General features: G+C 41.2%; 1 protein-coding gene across 2 annotated transcripts; it reads right to left on the minus strand.

The window, feature by feature from the left end:
* Positions 1 to 935: 935 nt before the first annotated feature.
* pkib (protein kinase (cAMP-dependent, catalytic) inhibitor beta) lies at positions 936 to 19,100 on the minus strand. 2 transcript variants are annotated; one of them, XM_084483629.1, is made up of 3 exons: positions 19,062 to 19,100; positions 2,498 to 2,676; positions 936 to 1,035 (listed from the first exon to the last, which is right to left on the minus strand). In XM_084483629.1, the coding sequence occupies exons 2-3, from the start codon at positions 2,643 to 2,645 to the stop codon at positions 950 to 952; spliced, it is 234 nt and encodes a 77-aa protein (XP_084339755.1). In that variant the 5' UTR covers positions 2,646 to 2,676; positions 19,062 to 19,100; the 3' UTR covers positions 936 to 949. The 2 variants fall into 2 exon arrangements, with proteins under 2 accessions (XP_084339755.1, XP_084339754.1); XM_084483628.1 differs by lacking the exon at positions 19,062 to 19,100 and adding an exon at positions 16,979 to 17,084.
* Between the last annotated feature and the right edge of the window lie 2 nt (positions 19,101 to 19,102).

Here is a 19,102-nt window from a genome sequence, read left to right on the forward strand (position 1 = left end):
AGTATATATGCCTACTCTGTTGGGTATTGCTGTAGTATAAAGGCGTATGTATTATAAGATGTTAATGAACATACACACATCTATATTTAGCATGAACTATTTACAAACGCTGGCCCATATCAAAGACATGTAGTCTAAAGCACAATATTTATTAGCGGCAGTCAAGATTGAAATGCATCTCTTTACAGGGTATGTGCAAATATATCGCGATGTAAAACTATACAGACTCGACATACAGATAATAATATTTCATAATTTAGTAAATTAATGTTGATGTACAAATTAAAAACACACAAAAGGCAGAGATTTACAATGGAACACGTCATTGTCAACCACAGAAGAGATAAAAGTTGTATTTTACATCACCTAATGGAATGTTTTTCAAATCAATCAACTCCCTTGTGCAATTAGAGACACTCCTGCAACTACTCAGCTGACGTTCCGAGAAGAAATGCTTTTGGTTGAAACTCAGCCCATCACACAATATACAATTCTTATCATTTTTTCAGTGGACAAAATTTGAATGTTTTTATCAATATCACATCGTTATCCACACAGGGGATATTACGATTTATGGGACACCTTGATAACCTTCATGTTTAATCCCCAACCAGCGTTATTACTACATCATCATTGGAACTGGTGTTCTTGTCACTGTCACAGATTTCCCAGCTCTTTAACGTTTAACTTTAACATCATCTCCCCAACTGTCTTCCAGTGACCTCATCCTGGTTGATGTTGCATAGTGACAATGAGTGGCAGTTTATCAAGTTAAGACCAGTTGGGTGTGTGTGTGTGTGTCTTTCTTCTTAATGCCGCCCTCCTGTCCTCCGTTGGTGCGTTGTGATGAGACTGATTGGTCGTCTCCAGCGTCTCACTACATTTCCCATCAGAGGCCCAGTGGTCCATCATCAAGGGGGTCCGGGGGAACATCACTGACGGAGGGGCGTTATTTCCCCTCAGCCTTCTCTTCCTCCTCCCCGGGGCACTGTGCGGGGCTGGTGGACGGGCCCTCACCGGCTCCATCAGCGTCCTCTAAGACACACACACACAGCATCATATTCATACATGCAGAGGCTGGTGTTCACATTTACATTTAAGGGATTTTGCTGATGCTTTTATCCAAAGCGACTTACAACCATTCATGCACACATTCACACACCGATGGTGGAGTCAACCATGCAGGGCGACAGCCAGCTCGTCAGGAGCAGTCAGGGAGAGGTGTCTTGCTCAGGGACACCTCAAAACTCAGCTAGGAGCAGCCGGGGATCGAACTAGCAACCTTCCGGTTACCAGTCATACCGCTCTGAGCTACTGTCATCCCTGTTTTGGCTCAGACACACAGCCTACACACAGAGACATACTGTGCATATTATTCTTTAATACATCTGTCTCATTAAATGTCCATGCATAGCAGGGTAATAAGGGGTAAGGGGTGAGACACATTCAAGTTCCCATGTAAAAAATATATAGATTTTTATATAGAAATTATATAGAATATATATAGAAATTTCTGGTAACATTTAAAATAAATGTCAAAATATATTGGCTGTTATCTATCATAGCTATCATAATTAACTGAGTCCAGTACCTTGATGAGACATTCTCGTTTTATTTCTCCTTAATTATTCCTAAAATGTAAGCATGCATCAGCAGGTAATTATCACTACATTCTCACGTCTGTCAGTTCTCTCATCTCGTGGCGTCACTGTCTGTTAGCGTAACACTATGATACTGGTCCAAAATGAGTCCGGAGAAACAAAACAAAGTTGTCAGTCAAAAAACGACAGCGAGGCATTCACAATGGTGGCCCCTTCTTCATCTGATTGGCTATATAGTACACTATGGATGTATCCTCCTCCTCTGATTGGATATATATTACACTATAGATGTATCCTCCTCCTCTGATTGGATATATAGTACACTATAGATGTATCCTCCTCCTCTGATTGGATATATAGACACTATAGATGTATCCTCCTCCTCTGATTGGATATATAGACACTATAGATGTATCCTCCTCCTCTGATTGGATATATAGACACTATAGATGTGTAGTGTCTGTACAGAGCCAGCGTCGGGCTGCTCATGTGATGTAGTTTGCTCTCCCTGCGGTCAGTGGGTTTGTTACTCCGACCTGCTGAACCTAGAGACCTGGAACCTGCTCTCAGCTTTTGCTTTTAGGATTGCTCATATTTCTGTTCTTAATAAAGATCACCATCAAGGCATTAAGGAGAACCATAAAGGATGCACTCACTACACTCAGTGGCTGACCACGTGTCCACGCTCATATCGATGCCCATAATGGACACTTTACTGTTCAGATCTGCAACCAAGGCCTCCACTCCTGTTACGGACTCATTCTATCACATACTTTATCAAAGTACTGCATTACAGGAACCTTTAGAACAACACGCTCTTGAAAGGAAACGCTGTATGTGTAGAATAGAGTATGTCCCGCTGTGAGAGGAAAACAAACAGAGTAACATGTCCGCACCCACAACCGAGAGCTCTGCCAGTTTGTTGGACAGCTCCGCGGAGCCGGCGGGCCCCGCCGCGGCCCCCAGGACGTCGGGGATGGCGTTACGTCGCCCGGTACGCGCCGTAGACGCAAAGTCTGTCACAACAGGCTCCACATCAGTCATGGCGGGCAGCTATCCTCGTAGCCTCATATCCCTAGGAGAAACACAACACCCACAACAGTTTAGAACAGGGTTATCACAGGGCTTTGTCAATTCAAAGTGTCAGAGCTTAAGCTCTATTGGACGCAGACATCAGAATCCACCGCTGGCCAGATGACGCTCCCCCATCCCCAACACATAGCATTAGATATAGTTGTCCCAGAAGCTTAACCCTCTTGCACGTGCCTCATAGAGCCTGTGAAGAAGAGCTTATGCTCTGTCCTTCCACCGAAACATCCTATGTTTAAGAGGATTTAATTATAATGAGGTTTCACTTCCTTATCCATGTATAAAATGTATAAAATAGTGTAGCAAAGGGCAGTTTGCGGATGAGAGCAATTATGATAAATGTCAATGCATTTGTTCATTTCCAATGTTTTGGAAATGATCGTTTGGAGGGTCACTCTTTTGGAGAGATTTAAAAACCAAATAGTTGCAATACAACTGCACACGATAACTTAAAGTAGGCTTTCACTCATTTGGGGAAAGTTGGTATCCAAAACAAAACTCTTTATTTGTTATCAAAAGCATCCTATAGGGCTTGTACATCAGAATGCATCGTGGTATATTAATATTGGCCATTTTGTAATGCCTCGAAAGAGTTGTAATACTGTAAAATCCTAAATTAACATAAATACAAATATTAAATACAAATTAAAACTTTTCTTTCCATGTCTCACACAAGAAATGCTGCAGAATTTTCACCCACAACATGTCTGTCCATAATGACCAATCTATTTGTTGGTCATTGCGATGCAACGTTGTAAAAGCCCTATATTCACCTACTGCAGAGCAGTAGGTGCACATTGGCTTATAGAGATGCCTGCTATTAAGATAAATTATCAGAACTTAAAGTGATACTTGAAAAACTATGACCTAAGTTTACAGAATTAATAACGTATCTAAACCAATTATAAATCTATCAAGGAATCTCAACATGTGGCACACTGCCTCTTTAATGCTCATCATATGGGTCTTTCTGTGGTTCAGACTGGCGGGACACCTCCACCTTTAATGCTCATCATATGGGTCTTCCTGGTGAATACGTCAGACTGGTGGGACATCTCCACCAGTCTAAATGCTGCTGATGGCAACAGTTTGGCTTTCTCTTTTTTTTTGCATTATCTCAGAATGAGACAGTGAGTAACTTGTGTTCTTGAATGGCAGAGCAAGATATTTCCTTAATAATAATAATAAGAAGAAGAAACAATGTCAGGCAATAGTAATATTCTAGCATTTCACTGCACTGCACATTCGACAAATAAAGACCTTGAATGTTCAATACTAATGCAAACACAAGGTCAATCTATTCAGGAGAAAAAATACAGCAAGTAAAATAAGGCCTGCAGTCCTCAGGTTTATTCCTGCTTAGTGCCAGTAGGGGGCAGCTTAGTGTCAGCAAAGTAGAAATCCAAATCCTTTGACTGAAACAGATGCGTACGGTTAATGTAAACAAATACCTTGGAATGATATCATTATTAATTAAATAAAGATTCTATCAAAATCAATTCAATGAAATAAATCTGAAAATCCTAGGCTATGTATCTGGTATCAGAAGAAAGAACTATATATTTAATTAGGTATGTTCCTCGGTAGAGCTTAGCACACAAAATCCCATTAGCATCAATAAGGCCAGCAGAGGAACACCTCTGTTTACAGCTAGTGTTTGTACAAACAATATATGTGTGAGTATACACACAAAGTAAACAACCTTCTTATCCCACATCCAAACCATCCCCATTCAAACCCATGCAAATCAAAATGCATGCAGACATCAACACTGGGACACAGGCAAATAGAAATTGCATGGAAACCCTTCCCTCCGTATTGGACCCGATGGTGCACCAGTTCTTAAAATTCAGAAGAGAGCCCTAAAATGTTATAACCACCTTAAAGAAAGCGACAGCAACACACTCCACAACAAGGCTCTCACCCACAGAGTCACACCCAGAAAAGTGTCCCCTTAGCCAGCTTGTCCTGGGACTCTGTCCAACACACAACAACCAACACATCAGGAAAAAACAAATTATAAGAAAACAAAAGGAAAATTATTTAACACATTGGAAAGAGTCCACCAAAAACTGGCTCTCAACAGAGACTGCACCGTTGCAGAATACCTGACCACCGTGACCGACCCAAAACTGAGATAGACAGATACAGACTCACCGAACACAGCCTGGCCATGGAGAAGGGACACACAGACAGACCTGACTCCCTAGAGAGGACAGACTGTGCTCCCACTGCACACAAAACCAACTGGAAACAGAGCTGCACTTACGGACTTCCTGCCAGTCATACCAAGACATAAGGAACACAAATTTTCCACGGATTACAAAAGCATGCAAGGACTTTAAAGATAATCCAGATGCTAACAAACTGCCATACCTGTTGGAAGAAATACAACAATGTGCAACGATTGCAGCAGCAAGATTCGTCACTTGTTGTGATGAGAGAAGGACCTCAAACTCCCCATAAACAGACTCATCCCCCTGGACTCACTCTTTCCACAATAATTGCACTACTGCACACTTCCTTCATATTGTAATTTCTGTGTATTTAGAGAATCTTACTATTATAATAGCAGGCCTGTCGGACAAGTTACTCGGACAAGTTGGTCAGTGCGCATGTGCCAAGCAGCCTGCAGCTCACACATAAACACACGCACGAACGCACACATACACCGCACCCACGGACACACAGACCGCATACACATAGACACACACACACACACACACACACACACATGCACACGCTCACAAACACACACTCGCGCTGCTGACGCAGACGTTTCAAGACAAAGGCAGCGCAGGACACATGCACGCGAAGACACACTGCACACACGCGTGCGCGGGCACAGACGTTGAAAGACAACGGCAAGATCGATCCCGCATCCCGCAATGCAATATTGATATCCCCCTCTCCCCCCTTCCATCTGTTTTAACGGCCCTGCTGTCGTCAAACTCTCCCAGGTAAGACGTGCTGCTATAGACTTTAGAAATTGCGATAAATGAAGTGAAGAGACAATTTCTCACGTCAACAACACAACGGCATGTCGTTCATTTTATCATATAAAAAACGTTAGATTCAAACATCACGCCGACCGGTGTCGTGCCAGAAGTTGATTTTTGCCAGAAACTGATTTCCGGTCCGCTGATTTTTACATTGTAATGGCCCTTTACACATTATTCAAGCACTGGTTGACATCAAATCTTGTCAGTATTACTTTGCTGAGTGATATCAAGCCATTTTGAGGCAGAAACACAACTTTAACAGACCGTGCGCGCTCCCGCGGACCGGAAATCAGTTTCTGGCAAAAATCAACTTCTGGCACGACACCGGCATATCAACACAAAAGTCACATGATCTTAAAGAGACAGCGTACCTTTAACACACAACAAAAACATGTCAATCTCAGTATGGTGAATTATGTCTATAGAGTCCACCACAAGACTTGTAATACCACAAGAAATGTAATTGCTCTCCTCCTTGAACCTCCCTAAATGTCTTTTGTGGATGCAACGGAATATATGTTGCATCATTTTAGCAACATTTAAGATGATTGCGATGAGTGTTCTCCCTCCATTTTGTCTGCGGTCAAATCAAAACAACCAACAGTTACAGCGGCCACATTTATCCTGCCTCTTGCGAACAGACCCTACGTCATATCCCCATAGCCCCTTGCAAGCCCACCCCCTTAAACCCCCCGTTGATTCTACTGATGTCTAAACGACATAGACCTCTGAAGAATAAGTCCCGCCTCCAAGGCTCCGGTTCCCTCGGTCAAATGTCTATGGGAAATAACATGGTGTTTTTGAATGATCGTACATAACAAACTCTGTAGGTGGCGAAGAAGTAAAAGCTCACGTTTTGAACTACACACTTTTTCCATCTAGTTTCGACTGGATTTTTGGATTGTTTTGGAAAGTAGTAAATTATGAGAGCGTACCTATGTTCCCCGGGTCCTATGTTCCCCGTTTTTCCCAAAAAGGGTCCTATGTTCCCCGGTCGCAATACATACCGGGTTTCCCTCAATTCCTTAACGGGTCCTAATAATATTTAGAAAGGGTTTCTTTTTTCCACCATAATTTCCATAATTGCCGAATTGCATGACATAAGACTATGTCTTCGCTGATTTAATTCAGCATTTTGTTACGGTAGATTACAGGCCACGTGACGCACATATCCAAATATGATGAGGAGAGATTAGGCTGTAAATTGTTGTATCTTGTATCTTATCTTACCCCATATGGAACAAAAATGTTTCCACAATCCACATGCTATTTCTATGCAGTTTCACAGATATGAACAATCTTTCATATGTGTGAAACTAGCAACGATAAGTCTGTGCTAGTTTCACAGATATGAACAATCTTTCATGTGTGAAACTAGCAACGATACGTCGGTGTAGAAAGTCAATTGCGCTGGGTGCAAGATAGGGCCCTTAGTTAGTTTATTATTAGTATTTATTTATTTATTGTTTATTTATTATTAGTATTTATTGTATTTATTATTAGTATTTATTGTTTATTTAGTTTCGTTTATTTAAACTGTCCAAATGTGACAAAAACAAAAATCTCTATAATCAAAAACAATAATCTCTGCTCATCTATAGGCCTATTTGGATATGCGCGTCAAACGGCCTGTAACTGATGGCAATCAGCACTGATGGTGGGAAAATAACAGACCGGGAACATAGGACCCTTTTTTTGAAAAAGGGTCCTATGTTCCCGTCACATACAAAGCGGGGAACATAGGATCCTTTTTGGGAAAAGCGGGGAACATAGGACCTGGGGAACATAGGACCCGGGGAACGCTAAATGGGAAATGCTACTTTAACGGCACTGAAAATAAAAAAAAACAGTGAAAACTAGATGGAAAAAGTGTGTAGTTCAGAACGTGATGCAGCTTTTACTTCTTCGCCACCTACAGAGTTTGTAATGTACGATCATTCAAAAACCCCATGTTATTTCCCATAGACATTTGACCGAGGGAACAGGAGCCTCGGAGGCGGGACTTATTCTTCAGAGTTCTATACTTCTAGTGCTGGCTCCGTTGGTCCATGTAGCTGTGATGCGTTAGTCAGCTGAGCTCAGCCTTACAAAAAAAATCTTTTCCTTCTGGAATTATATGGTAACATACTGAAAAAATCATTTAATTAAGATGCGTTCAGACACACATTAATGTCATTTTGAAAAAAAACAACATATATTATTTCGATTTTGATAGGGCCAGCAGAGAAGGCCCTGCTGGCCCTGATGGCCCACCACTGAGTTTAATGTATGTAATAAGTCAAAGTCAAAGTCAGCTTTATTGTCAATTACTTCACATGTACCAGACATACAAAGGAGTGGAGAAGACGTTTCTCACTATCCCGGTGAAAGGAGAGGGGAGATTCAGCTTTTTGACAGCCTGGTGGATGTGGCTGAAGGGGAGAGAGGGGAGAGAATTTAGCTTCCTGACAGCCTGGTGGATGAAGCTGTTTGTGAGTCTGGTGGGGGTAGGAGGCTCCGATACCTTCTTCCAGAGGGCAGGAGGCTAGATTGAGACTTATTACATGCATTATATTTATTAAATAAGTATAATGTATCATACGTTTAATGTATGTACCAAAACATCTGGTTAAAGTATTACCAGATGTACTGAGTATGTACTGAGTAGGTTCATAAAGAAGAGCCAGTCGTCCTGTTGAACGCTCAGGTATATTTCAAGGTACTCTGTGTGAATTCAGAGATGCCTTCTCATTAGTGAGGGCTTCAGCCATTCAGTGAGCTGCAGCTTCATCGACAGCCCTGGAGGGCAAGGACGCCCGGAGTGCCAGGAGGATACTTGCAGGCAATGCTTCTTTCCTCTCTTGTTCTTACGGTATCCTGGGTACCAGCAACAACTGTGGTGGTGATGGACGTGTGGGATTAATTGTGATTATGACACAGCGCGTACTAAGCTAGCCCAGATGGTGGGGTATCTAGGGAGAGATACCTTCCCTATTGGACGGCTGTACCCTCTTGTCCCATCTTGCCGCTTCCTGTGATCCCAGGCTTTTCTTTTCACAAATGGCACAATAAAAACGCATTGACGAAATATTCATGGGTGAAACAGATCGTACGCAGTGTTACCATAGACCAAGGTACATCATTTATAGGGCTATAAGTACACTTTTCTTTTCTCCTTTCATCATAATGCAGTAACCTATCGGTCTATCGGACTGTTGTATGTTCATATAGCCATATATATAGCCATATATATATGGCATGTATATAGCCATAGGGACTTTTGTACCTTGACCCTGAAAGGTCGGCTGCACATTTGTACAATTTCAGAAAACAAAAATACTATTATGAGTCATTTGTATGAGTAGTAATTCTATGGTAACTCCTTTTGGAATATGCCTTGGTCAATTATTTATTGCGATCAAATCCTGTTATAAATAAAATATTTTGAAGGAGGTGCTATGAGATACAATTGGGCATACTAGAACAATGCTAACATTACCAATGCATTTAAATCTGCATTATTTAATATCTGTCTTGTCCATCACTTATGCAGGAACACAAGCGATTGATGCACAATGCAATATGTCTGCTCCTGTTTTGAAGTTTTACAAAGAACCAAGCACAGACAGTGTGCTCCACAAGAGGCAGGTGGGCCCATACACACAATTAGATGTAAATAATACAAAATGGTGTACTGCAGGCAGTGTACAGTCTTGATAATCAATCTAGCAGTTAAGCAGACAAGCTCCTGTCTCATGAACACTGTTACTCACAGTTTGTGTGTTGTGAGATACCACAAAAGTATCACAACACTGTAGCATGATAACAACCCAGACTGAATCAGAGGGAAAGAGAGAGCATGTGAGAGAGAGGGGCGTGAAAGAAAGAGAGAGAGAGAGAGACAGAGAGAGAGAGAGAGCTGTAGTGGATGTCATAATCATACTTTCTATTTAAAGCATTTCAGGATTTATCTCTCAAGGTCTCACAGAACTAAGGTTCAGTGCTCTCAAACCTCTACCTTTTTTGTATAACAACGACAGGGACGTTCTAAAAGGACAAGTCAACAACAACAAGGATGTTCTCAAAGGACAAGTCAACAACAACAAGGATGTTCTCAAAGGACAAGTCAACAACAACAACAGAGAGGTTCTCAAAGGATAAGTCAACAACAACAACAACAACAAGGAGGTTCTCAAAGGACAAATCAACAACAACAGGGATGTTCTCAAAGGACAAGTCAACAACAACAACAACAACAACAGGGATATTCTCAAAGGACAAGTCAACAACAACAACAGGGACGTTCTTAAAGTCAACAAGAACAACAGGGACAACTCAACATGTGTCATTTCATGATCCTAATGTGAATCATACAAATGCGTCTGATAGCGAATGTGGAACCTAATCCTATTGTTCCTAATCCTAAGTAGAGAAATGTGGAGACATTTGTATAACATCCTTCTCACGACTGACTGCTTTAGGCGGTGAGTGAGCTGCACACTTACAAGCACTGTGTGCAGCACTGGAGTAATAATACAACTACACAATAACAACTGATCATACACACTAACCACACACTAATGACATCTGCCTAAAGCTTACTCTTCTGTATTTACTAGGTCTCTCAGGAGCACGCTTAGACTTCACTTCCTGCTTTAATTGAAGGCATCAGACGCGCCATCAATATCTCCACTTCAAGCTAAAATGTTGGACTACCACCCTGTTCAGGAGAAAGTAACATGGCAATGATGACGTGCTTTAATGTCATAGACTCTAAAACTCTTGTTGAAACAGTGACACAACTAAAGCCATCAACCTGTTGCCTTGATATTTTACCTACCAACCTCTTTAAGAATGTTTTTGACTGCCTAGCAATAGACATACTGCAAATAGTTAACAACTCTCTCCAATCAGGCTTTTTACCAAAAGCCTTGAAAACTGCAGTTATTAAACCCCTTTTAATAAAGCAGAGCCTAAATGCCTCTATTATTAACAACTACAGACCAATATCAAATCTACCCTTCATAAGTAAAATCATTGAGAAAGTAGTCCTCCAGCTACAAAATTTTACTTCCTGGCTTCAACTGGTTGCTATGACATCTTCCAATCAGGATTTCGACCTCTTCACAGCACCGAGACCGCCCTTATTAAAGTTGTAAATGACATCCGTCTTCACACAGCCTCTGGCAAAATCTCAATACTAATGCTACTAGACCTCTGGGTGGGGCTTTCAGGCACAGTAAACTGGTTTACTGTGCGATTTTGTATCAACGTGACATGTGTCCCACAAGGTTCGATCTTAGGACCCTCTTCATTCAACATCTACATGCTCCCACTAGGGGAACTATGCCGATGACAAAAAAAATTATTCAGCCCATATAGATTAGCTGTGCCAGTGCATTGAGCAGGTCAGTACTGGATGTGCCTTCAACTAAATGAGGACAAAACCGAGATAATTGTATTTGGTGCTAAAACGGAAAGGCTTAAAGTAACCCAACACCTTCACTCTCTGTCCCTGAAAACCTCAATCAAATCCATGGATCATGGATTCAGATTTAATTTCAACAGTCACATCAAATCAGATACAAAATCTGCCTATTATCACCTTAAAAATGGACCAAGACCTGAGTGGCTCATGTCCACTCAGGACTTACCAAACCTTGTACATGCCTTTATCACGAGTAAGCTTGATTACTGCAATGGTCTCCTTACAGGTACTTTCTATAATGCATTTTTTGTTTTCTTTTACTTATCTATTTTCTTTTATTATTCCATTTTATTGTATGACAATGTTTCTATGTGAAGCACTTTGAGTCTGCCTCGTGTATGAAAGGTGCTATATAAATAAAGTTGCCTTGCCTCGCCATCCTTCTTTTTCCCGGTTCAACTCTATTAGGAATCAGCCCAGGCTGTTCTACGGAGCAGAAAGTCGGGGAAATCAAATTACAAATTGTAAATATATTTGCAATTCAAATTCTATTTATCTACAAACGCTAGTGATCCATTGGGAAAGGTTTGCATGAAATAATGTGATGAATAATGTATTTATCTGCATATATGCAAGTTCAACCTCCGTTCCCTGAGTGAGAGTTGAACTTCTGTCCGGTCCATAATCCAGAGTCTTCCTGGTTCCTGGGATGATGAAAATTGTTGCCTTGTCGACGCCATGGCAGGACTGATGACTGATGACACAGGGCATGTGAGAGAGAGCCAGGAAGGTGTGAGGATCACTCAAACAAAGGCCATGTTGAGGTGTGTAATTGTGTGTGTAAATAGTGCCTGAGACCCACGCCTGCAGTGTGGAGATTGTCATAATTGTGCCACAGATGTGAACAACAAGTCAACAATCAACACGGTGGACAGGGACTGAACTCTGAGTAAATGCTAGCGGACACTTGAGGTGTGTCCTCTGGAGAGATTGACAAGGTGCTCGTTATTTTTCTCATTAAAAATAGAACCTCCCCTCATGGCGTGTGTGTGTGTGTGTGTGTGTATGTGTCTAATCATGCCACCTTACATTTTTGAACGTATCTTTTATTGTTAGAAAGCAGCTCATGACATTTATCTTAAAATGTAATCTGATTACAATATTCCACTCTAAACGGACAGCTTGTGAGCTCATTGTGCCAAATCAGTTGAAGGATCGCTATTGATACAAACATATGCTGATGTTGTGTAGGCGAGACAGAAGGGGTCGCCGAACAACAGATACATGGCCGGCGTGTTAGGCTTGGAGGTACATAAACACTGCCTTTGCTCTCTGGGTCTGTATGGGTACATGTTTTCATTGGTTCAAGTGTTCCATGATTGGCCTACATGATTGGCTTGGCTTGAAGCAGTATGGAGAAGATGGGAAGCCCAAAGCTAGGCGGTGGACTCAACAATAAAACAACTTATTTTCAGAGGTTTCCTTTCATTCAGCAAATACAAAATCCCATACAGTAAGAGTCTACACATGGGTTTAGAGACAGTATTCAAGGCATCCGTTTTCAGTAGTGTCTAATGATTATTTAAGTTGATAAAGATTCAGTCATAATAATGAAATCAATTCTATTTCACAAAACAATTTTTATCAGCAATTAAATATTCCCCTTAGTCTCAAATACTACCTCTCCTGGTTCAGATCCTACCTCATCTGGTTCAGATCCTACCTCTCCTGGTTCAGAACCTACCTCATCTGGTTCAGATCCTACCTCATCTGGTTCAGATCCTACCTCTCCTGGTTCAGATCCTACCTCTCCTGGTTCAGATTCATTAGTTCATATACATCAACAACTGCAAATCAGTCACACAAGGTGTCCTCCCCTGATACATCCTCACCTACTAGTTTACTGCTACATCCTACCTTACTAGCAGTTTACTGCTACATCCTACCCAACTAGTTGTTTACTGCTATTGCAATCCAAACTAAATGTCAACCGATATTCTTCCCAGCAAAAGGTTAAAGGGATTAGTCCGCTTTTGAATCTGATCAAGCGCATCATTTGAAGCATAAGCATATAGGGATATGCAATGTTTCAAGAGACAAGCATGTGTGCTTGTGTGTGTGTGTGTGTGTGTGTGTGTGTGTGTGTGTGTGTGTGTGTGTGTGTGTGTGTGTGTGTGTGTGTGTGTGTGTGTGTGTGCGCGCGAGTGTGTTTCCAGATTTATTGTGTAACCGTAACACAGCTTGTCCTGATTTATATTTTATAGGACTAGCATGTAGCTGCAGCAGAACCTTGGCCCAAAGGTCACATCAGACGCCAAATCAATGTATGCTCGCCAACATTTGCTCTAGTTAAAGGATTGGTGAAATATTGACACCATTGTTTCACCAAAATATTCAGTATTGAGTAGGGGTGCACGATAATTATCGGGCCGATAACAGAAATTATTATGTCATTCCGATAAGTCAGATATCATGACAAATAGCCCCGATAACATAGCCTATATAATTTCAGTGCCCCGCTCCCACTAATGCTAAATTTAAGGTCTTATCGTAACCCTAAAAGTACACATCATACAATCAATTACAATACATGAGTTCATAACTGCACGCGGATATGGAAAATGTTTTTTATTATTATTATGTTGCACCTTTCCTGCTGTCGGCTCCAAGACCGTAGTCTTCTAGTTCTCTTGGGGGTACCACCCTTCACTTTGACTGGCAGTGGGTCTGCTTATAGGTCGGAATATGGTTGGAATGATGCGGCCGCCGATGATTGACAGGCTGGGTATTTTATTCTTAGTTTCACTAACGTTACAATACACGTTTGCACAGACACAACCGGACTTGTTCGTTACTTCACTACTTCACTCACACACACACACACACACACACACACACACACACACACACACACACACACACACATACACACTGCCATTCCCGCGCACACACAAACACTTAATATTGACATTGGGTCCCGGCTTTCCACTCCGTTTTCGCTGTTATACACAGATATCAACTACATTTGTCCCAGTGTTTGTTAGATGTGAAATGAAGCAAAAGAAGATGCTCTCTTCCTCCAGTAACGCAGTCGTTCGCAATGCCTTTCTTATTCATCGTTTCTTCTATTTGTCTGTAACTCATGCTCCACTCTTTCATAGATTGATGCGGATGTTGTGGATGCAACAGAATATATGATGCATCGCTGCAGCAACATTTAAGATGATCGCGACAAGTTCTGCCCATTCTGACTCCGTTGCTGTCTGCGGTCAGACCAAAACACACCTGAGTGACAGGGGCCGTACTGTGAACCTCGACTCTACGTCATATCCCGCCCCTTGCAAACCCTAAACCCCCCGTTGATTCTACTGATGTCTGCGCGACAATGTCATGATCTTAGGTCATGATCATATATATGGATATGTGTGTGTGTGTTATCGGTTATCGGTATCGGTATCGGCCTTTAGGAGCTGAAAGTTATCGGTTATCGGTATCGGTTTTTTAAAAAAATGTTATCGTGCATCCCTAGTATTGAGTTAGTTGGGTTCTTCTTGTAGCTGTCTAGCTAGGCTATAATATAATTTTAGGGGCAACTTGCAAATTAATAGGAAGGATTGTTTTTTAAAAGTGGGAAGTTCAGAGTGTAGTGATACATGACGGTATGTTTTCCTTGAAAAACAATCGCTTAACAATTCCTTTATAGCCCAGCTGTGTGTGTGTGTGTGTGTGTGTGTGTGTGAACCTTTCTAGCAGAAAACACACACACTCAGCCAGTTAATTTTCAATACACAGTTACACATATTTATTTAGAAGTATTGCCAGAACAGTTAGGCAGAATGAGTGTTATTGAGAGAGAGAGAGAGAGAGAGAGAGAGAGAGAGAGAGAGAAGACTACTGAACACTACCGGAGGGGCAGCTAAGTGTGCAGTGAGTGAACTGGGTCAAGGCAACAGGATGCCAAATAAAGGACAGGATCCCTTGAGGGCATGCATTCAACGAGAGAGCAGCGTAGAGCCTGTCGCAGACGACTGACTGAAGCATTTGTTTGTTTTTATTCTTAACTTAGAAAAAATATATATGTATAAAAGGTTCAACACTGTGAAAGGCCATGGTAGAAATTGTTGCCATGTCAACAGGTACCTCACACCGTGTACCTTCTTCTTTCATCTACATGATGAGCCTGGTGGTTGCCAAGCAACGGCAGGACATCATTGTTCAAAAGCCTTCTACAACACTACATTTCTACTGATATCTAACCCTATCACAGTTTTTGTTCCCCCGTTGCTCTTTTATGCTGACAACACCAATGTTCATAAGACCCAGATATACTGCAATAATAACCATACACCCTTCTGAATGCTGTGTTAACAACCACAGACTCACAAGCTACACTTACAGTGTTCGTCGCTTTAGGCACAACGCTTACCCTGCACATTTTCAAACAGTTTTACACTTAGGAAGAGTGAATCTGCCCACCCAATACACCTGTGGTATGGCATGTGGCTAAGCATGTGGTGCAAGCTGCACCCAGAATCCAATATATGGTTGTGGACCGCGGTTGGCCAGAGGGGTTTCTTAAGGGAGCACCCATAAATGACTTTGAATGACACAAAACCATTGTTATTTACATTACTTTGGGCTGACTAGCTCATATTGGTCAAAATTATGATGACAAAATGTCACTAAATGGGTCTCATGTAGCCCACCTATTTTGATTGTTAGTGTAATTAATTTAGTTTAGATAATTATTGTAGTATGTTGAATAGTAATGTGACCCAGCGACTCCAAATCAATTATAACTTAATAATTATTAAATTATTATTATTATTATTATTATTATTATTATAACTAAACTGGGCAATTAGGACGCGCCTCTTTTTTGTTGAATTGTAGTGCTTCTTTCTGTGAATATTTTGAAAATCTGCGTCTTCTGACATCACTAGTGGGCGTGTCCACCTATTTGTGTGCTGGATAGATGAGCAACGTTTGCTTCAGTCCACTGGGTAACCTGGTAGACTAGATCTATCTAATATGTCACCTTTAAAAAAACTCACTAATAATAATAATAACAACAACAACAACAACAACAATCATAACATATTGATGATTATTGGCGTCCCTTCGACCACAAGGGTCGAACCTCCGGACAATATGATCTCCAAAGAAACAAAGACTGGGGTTGACATGGATAAAGAACGAAACACATTAAAGGCTTTGGTTTATTGGACGCAGGATACAAAGAACGATGGACAATGCAAGGCTGATGTAGCCTACAATATGCCTTAGACTATCATACATGACATATTGAGCATAATTTCTCCGTTTTAATTTTCTATACTGCACGACGGGGAGGTAGGAACACCTGGGTCTGAACGACAGTGCGGTAGGTCCACCTGAGTCTGCACGACAGTGTGGTAGGACCGCAAGACAGTGTGGTAGGACCGCACGGGTTAACGAGATCCCCCGTGAGGAGGATGTGTCCAGGTGGCCTCAGAGACCAAAGCCACTCAGGACAATAGAGACGCACGTTCTGAGATCCTCTGGCTTTCTTTAAACCACTGTAATCTCCTTAGACGATGTGCTATCGGTGGCCTACTGCCTGAATCACGACTGCGATTCAAATCGAGCGGTGAAGGTTTTCGTTTCGTTTACAGCCCCCCCCCCCCCCCCCCCCCGGACCAAAGCCAGTCCTTCAGATGAGATAATATACTCAGTAGACCTTGCCGTGGGCTGTCCTCTCAGCGGCGTGTGACTGTACTACAGCCGCTCATGCTGCTCCACTGGAGAGATCCAATGTACCCGCAAAAGGGAAGAAAAGCCCCACACACATCACTCACCCTGCGGATGATTTACATTATTAAGGACGAGGCATGACTTACCCAACGAGTCGAGTGAACGTCTACAAAGGGACATAGGTCGATGTTGCGGTGAAGGAATCCCCTGATCAGCTATCCTGGTGTGGGACTGGCTGAGAGCAGCCCGTCGACATTGTAATCTCTCCCTTCCTCCCCAGTCCCCAGAGGATGGGGCGACCTACTCAGCCTTGACAACAGCGACCCCCCGTGGTAACAATGAGCAGCCTAATGCAGATGCTACTCTATATCCTCACATGGAACACGATGTAAGGCTATGATACATCAATAATGTTATTATATGTGATTATGCCAGGGTAAACACACCATGCAGCAGCTTACAGCCCGTGTCAAATAGGTTATGCCATACAGTTATGTCAGTGTCAATACATCTCTAGAACGTGATTATTGTTTTAAATCAGCAGCCCGTCCATATCCCAGCCGTCCTATCCCTGCTCCGGCTGCGGGGAGAGGTGGGGGTTATTCTGAGTTGGATAATGCGTGTATAGTTTTAGGCAGACAGAGATATGGTATGAAATTATGAAACTGCTGTTTGTTTCAGGAGCGCACACACAGCGCCCTCGTGCGGTTTTTTTCCATAAAGGAAGCAAGACTGCAAACAAGCAATCTATTACAATAATTATAACAACACAATAAGACACACCTCTTTTTTTTAAATTGATTTTAGTGCTTCTTCTATTTAATCTGAATATTTTAATTCAAAATCCACGTCACGTGCCGTGGTGACTCCTAATCAATAACATATAGGCCTACAGTTTAAAATGATGTAATCGTTGCTTTATCAGTATCAATAAAATCTATTAGTTGTAATTTGGGGCGTATTCAAATAATGTATTTTATGTATTATATATAGCCTATTTTTTTTGTTAAATGTCATTAAGCCTAATAAGATATATTATGTACTAAGTTCTTCGTTATAGTTTTCTTCGAGTGATATAGTTTAATATAATTGTAACGGCTTGTCGTCAAATGCCCCAGTATTTCATTAATACACAGGATCAGATGTTATAACGCACGTTATAACATGACATAATTATGACGCACGTCGTTGGTCACTCACGGAGCTCGGCCCTACTGTCTTTTTTTTTTTTAGGATATAAGTGCTTCTTCTATTTCATTTGATCATTTTAATGGTAAATTGTTCTCTTTAAAAAAAAAATGCTCCCATGTAATGTGACCAAGTGACTCTCAACCAATAACATATATCAATAATAATAAGACATTTATTTTATTTTATTGGATTGAAGTGTTTTTTTATATTTTATGTGAATATTTAAATAGTAAACGCATCTTTCTTGTTCCATGTCACGTGACCCAGTGAGTCCTTATCAATAACAGATACCATCCCTTCACTGGGCAATATGACACACCTATTTTTTGGATATTAGTACCTACGTCTCCTATTTTATGTTTATGGTAGGCTAATTCATAATTTTTTCTGCGGATATCTGCAAAGGAATTTTACGAGATAAACATGAATGGCAAAATGTGTTTCAATCTCACTATTCATAATGCAATTAGAGATAACTAAAATTATACCTTTGACTAATCAACATAACGTTGCCGATATCATTAAGGAATATCAATTCTGGCTAATAAATTATTAACGGCTGCCATAAAAAACCCTGACACGTGAAGGGCAAAAGTGACGTCATTTTTCCTAGGAAGAATTCCGCTGTGGATATGGGACACATACAGCTATTTGATGTGTGACATATACACATGTGATAGGGGATATAGATGTGAGATATGTGAAATATATATGTGATATGGGACATATATATGTGATATGGGACATATATATATATATATATATATATATATATATATATATATATATATATATATATATATATATATGTGATGTGACATATGCAGGAACATGTGTGACAGATATAGATGTGACATGTGACATATCATACGTGATATGTGACATATATATGAGATATGTGACATATACATATATGATATGGAACATACATATGTGTTATGGAACAAGGACGAAGGGAGTGGGGGATGTCTGCAGTAGATTATGCAGCGCAGCTACGACACGTTAACGGCCACGCTGGTTCTGTTGTTGTCGTCTCACCGTGAGGAGGTGTCCCGGATGTGACGTAGAGACTGGTCCCC

This window comes from Micromesistius poutassou, assembly GCF_964030765.1.
Source record: "Micromesistius poutassou genome assembly, chromosome: 19".
NCBI classification, from domain to species: domain Eukaryota; kingdom Metazoa; phylum Chordata; class Actinopteri; order Gadiformes; family Gadidae; genus Micromesistius; species Micromesistius poutassou.

Excerpts from the sequence above, each read along its gene's own strand:
- pkib (XM_084483629.1), bottom strand. The coding sequence starts at position 2,645 with ATGACTGATGTGGAGCCTGTTGTGACAGACTTTGCGTCTACGGCGCGT. Across the intron at positions 1,036-2,497 it reads GGCAGAGCTCTCGGTTGTGG|AGGACGCTGATGGAGCCGGT; the intron begins GTGCGGACATGT and ends TGTGTGTCTTAG.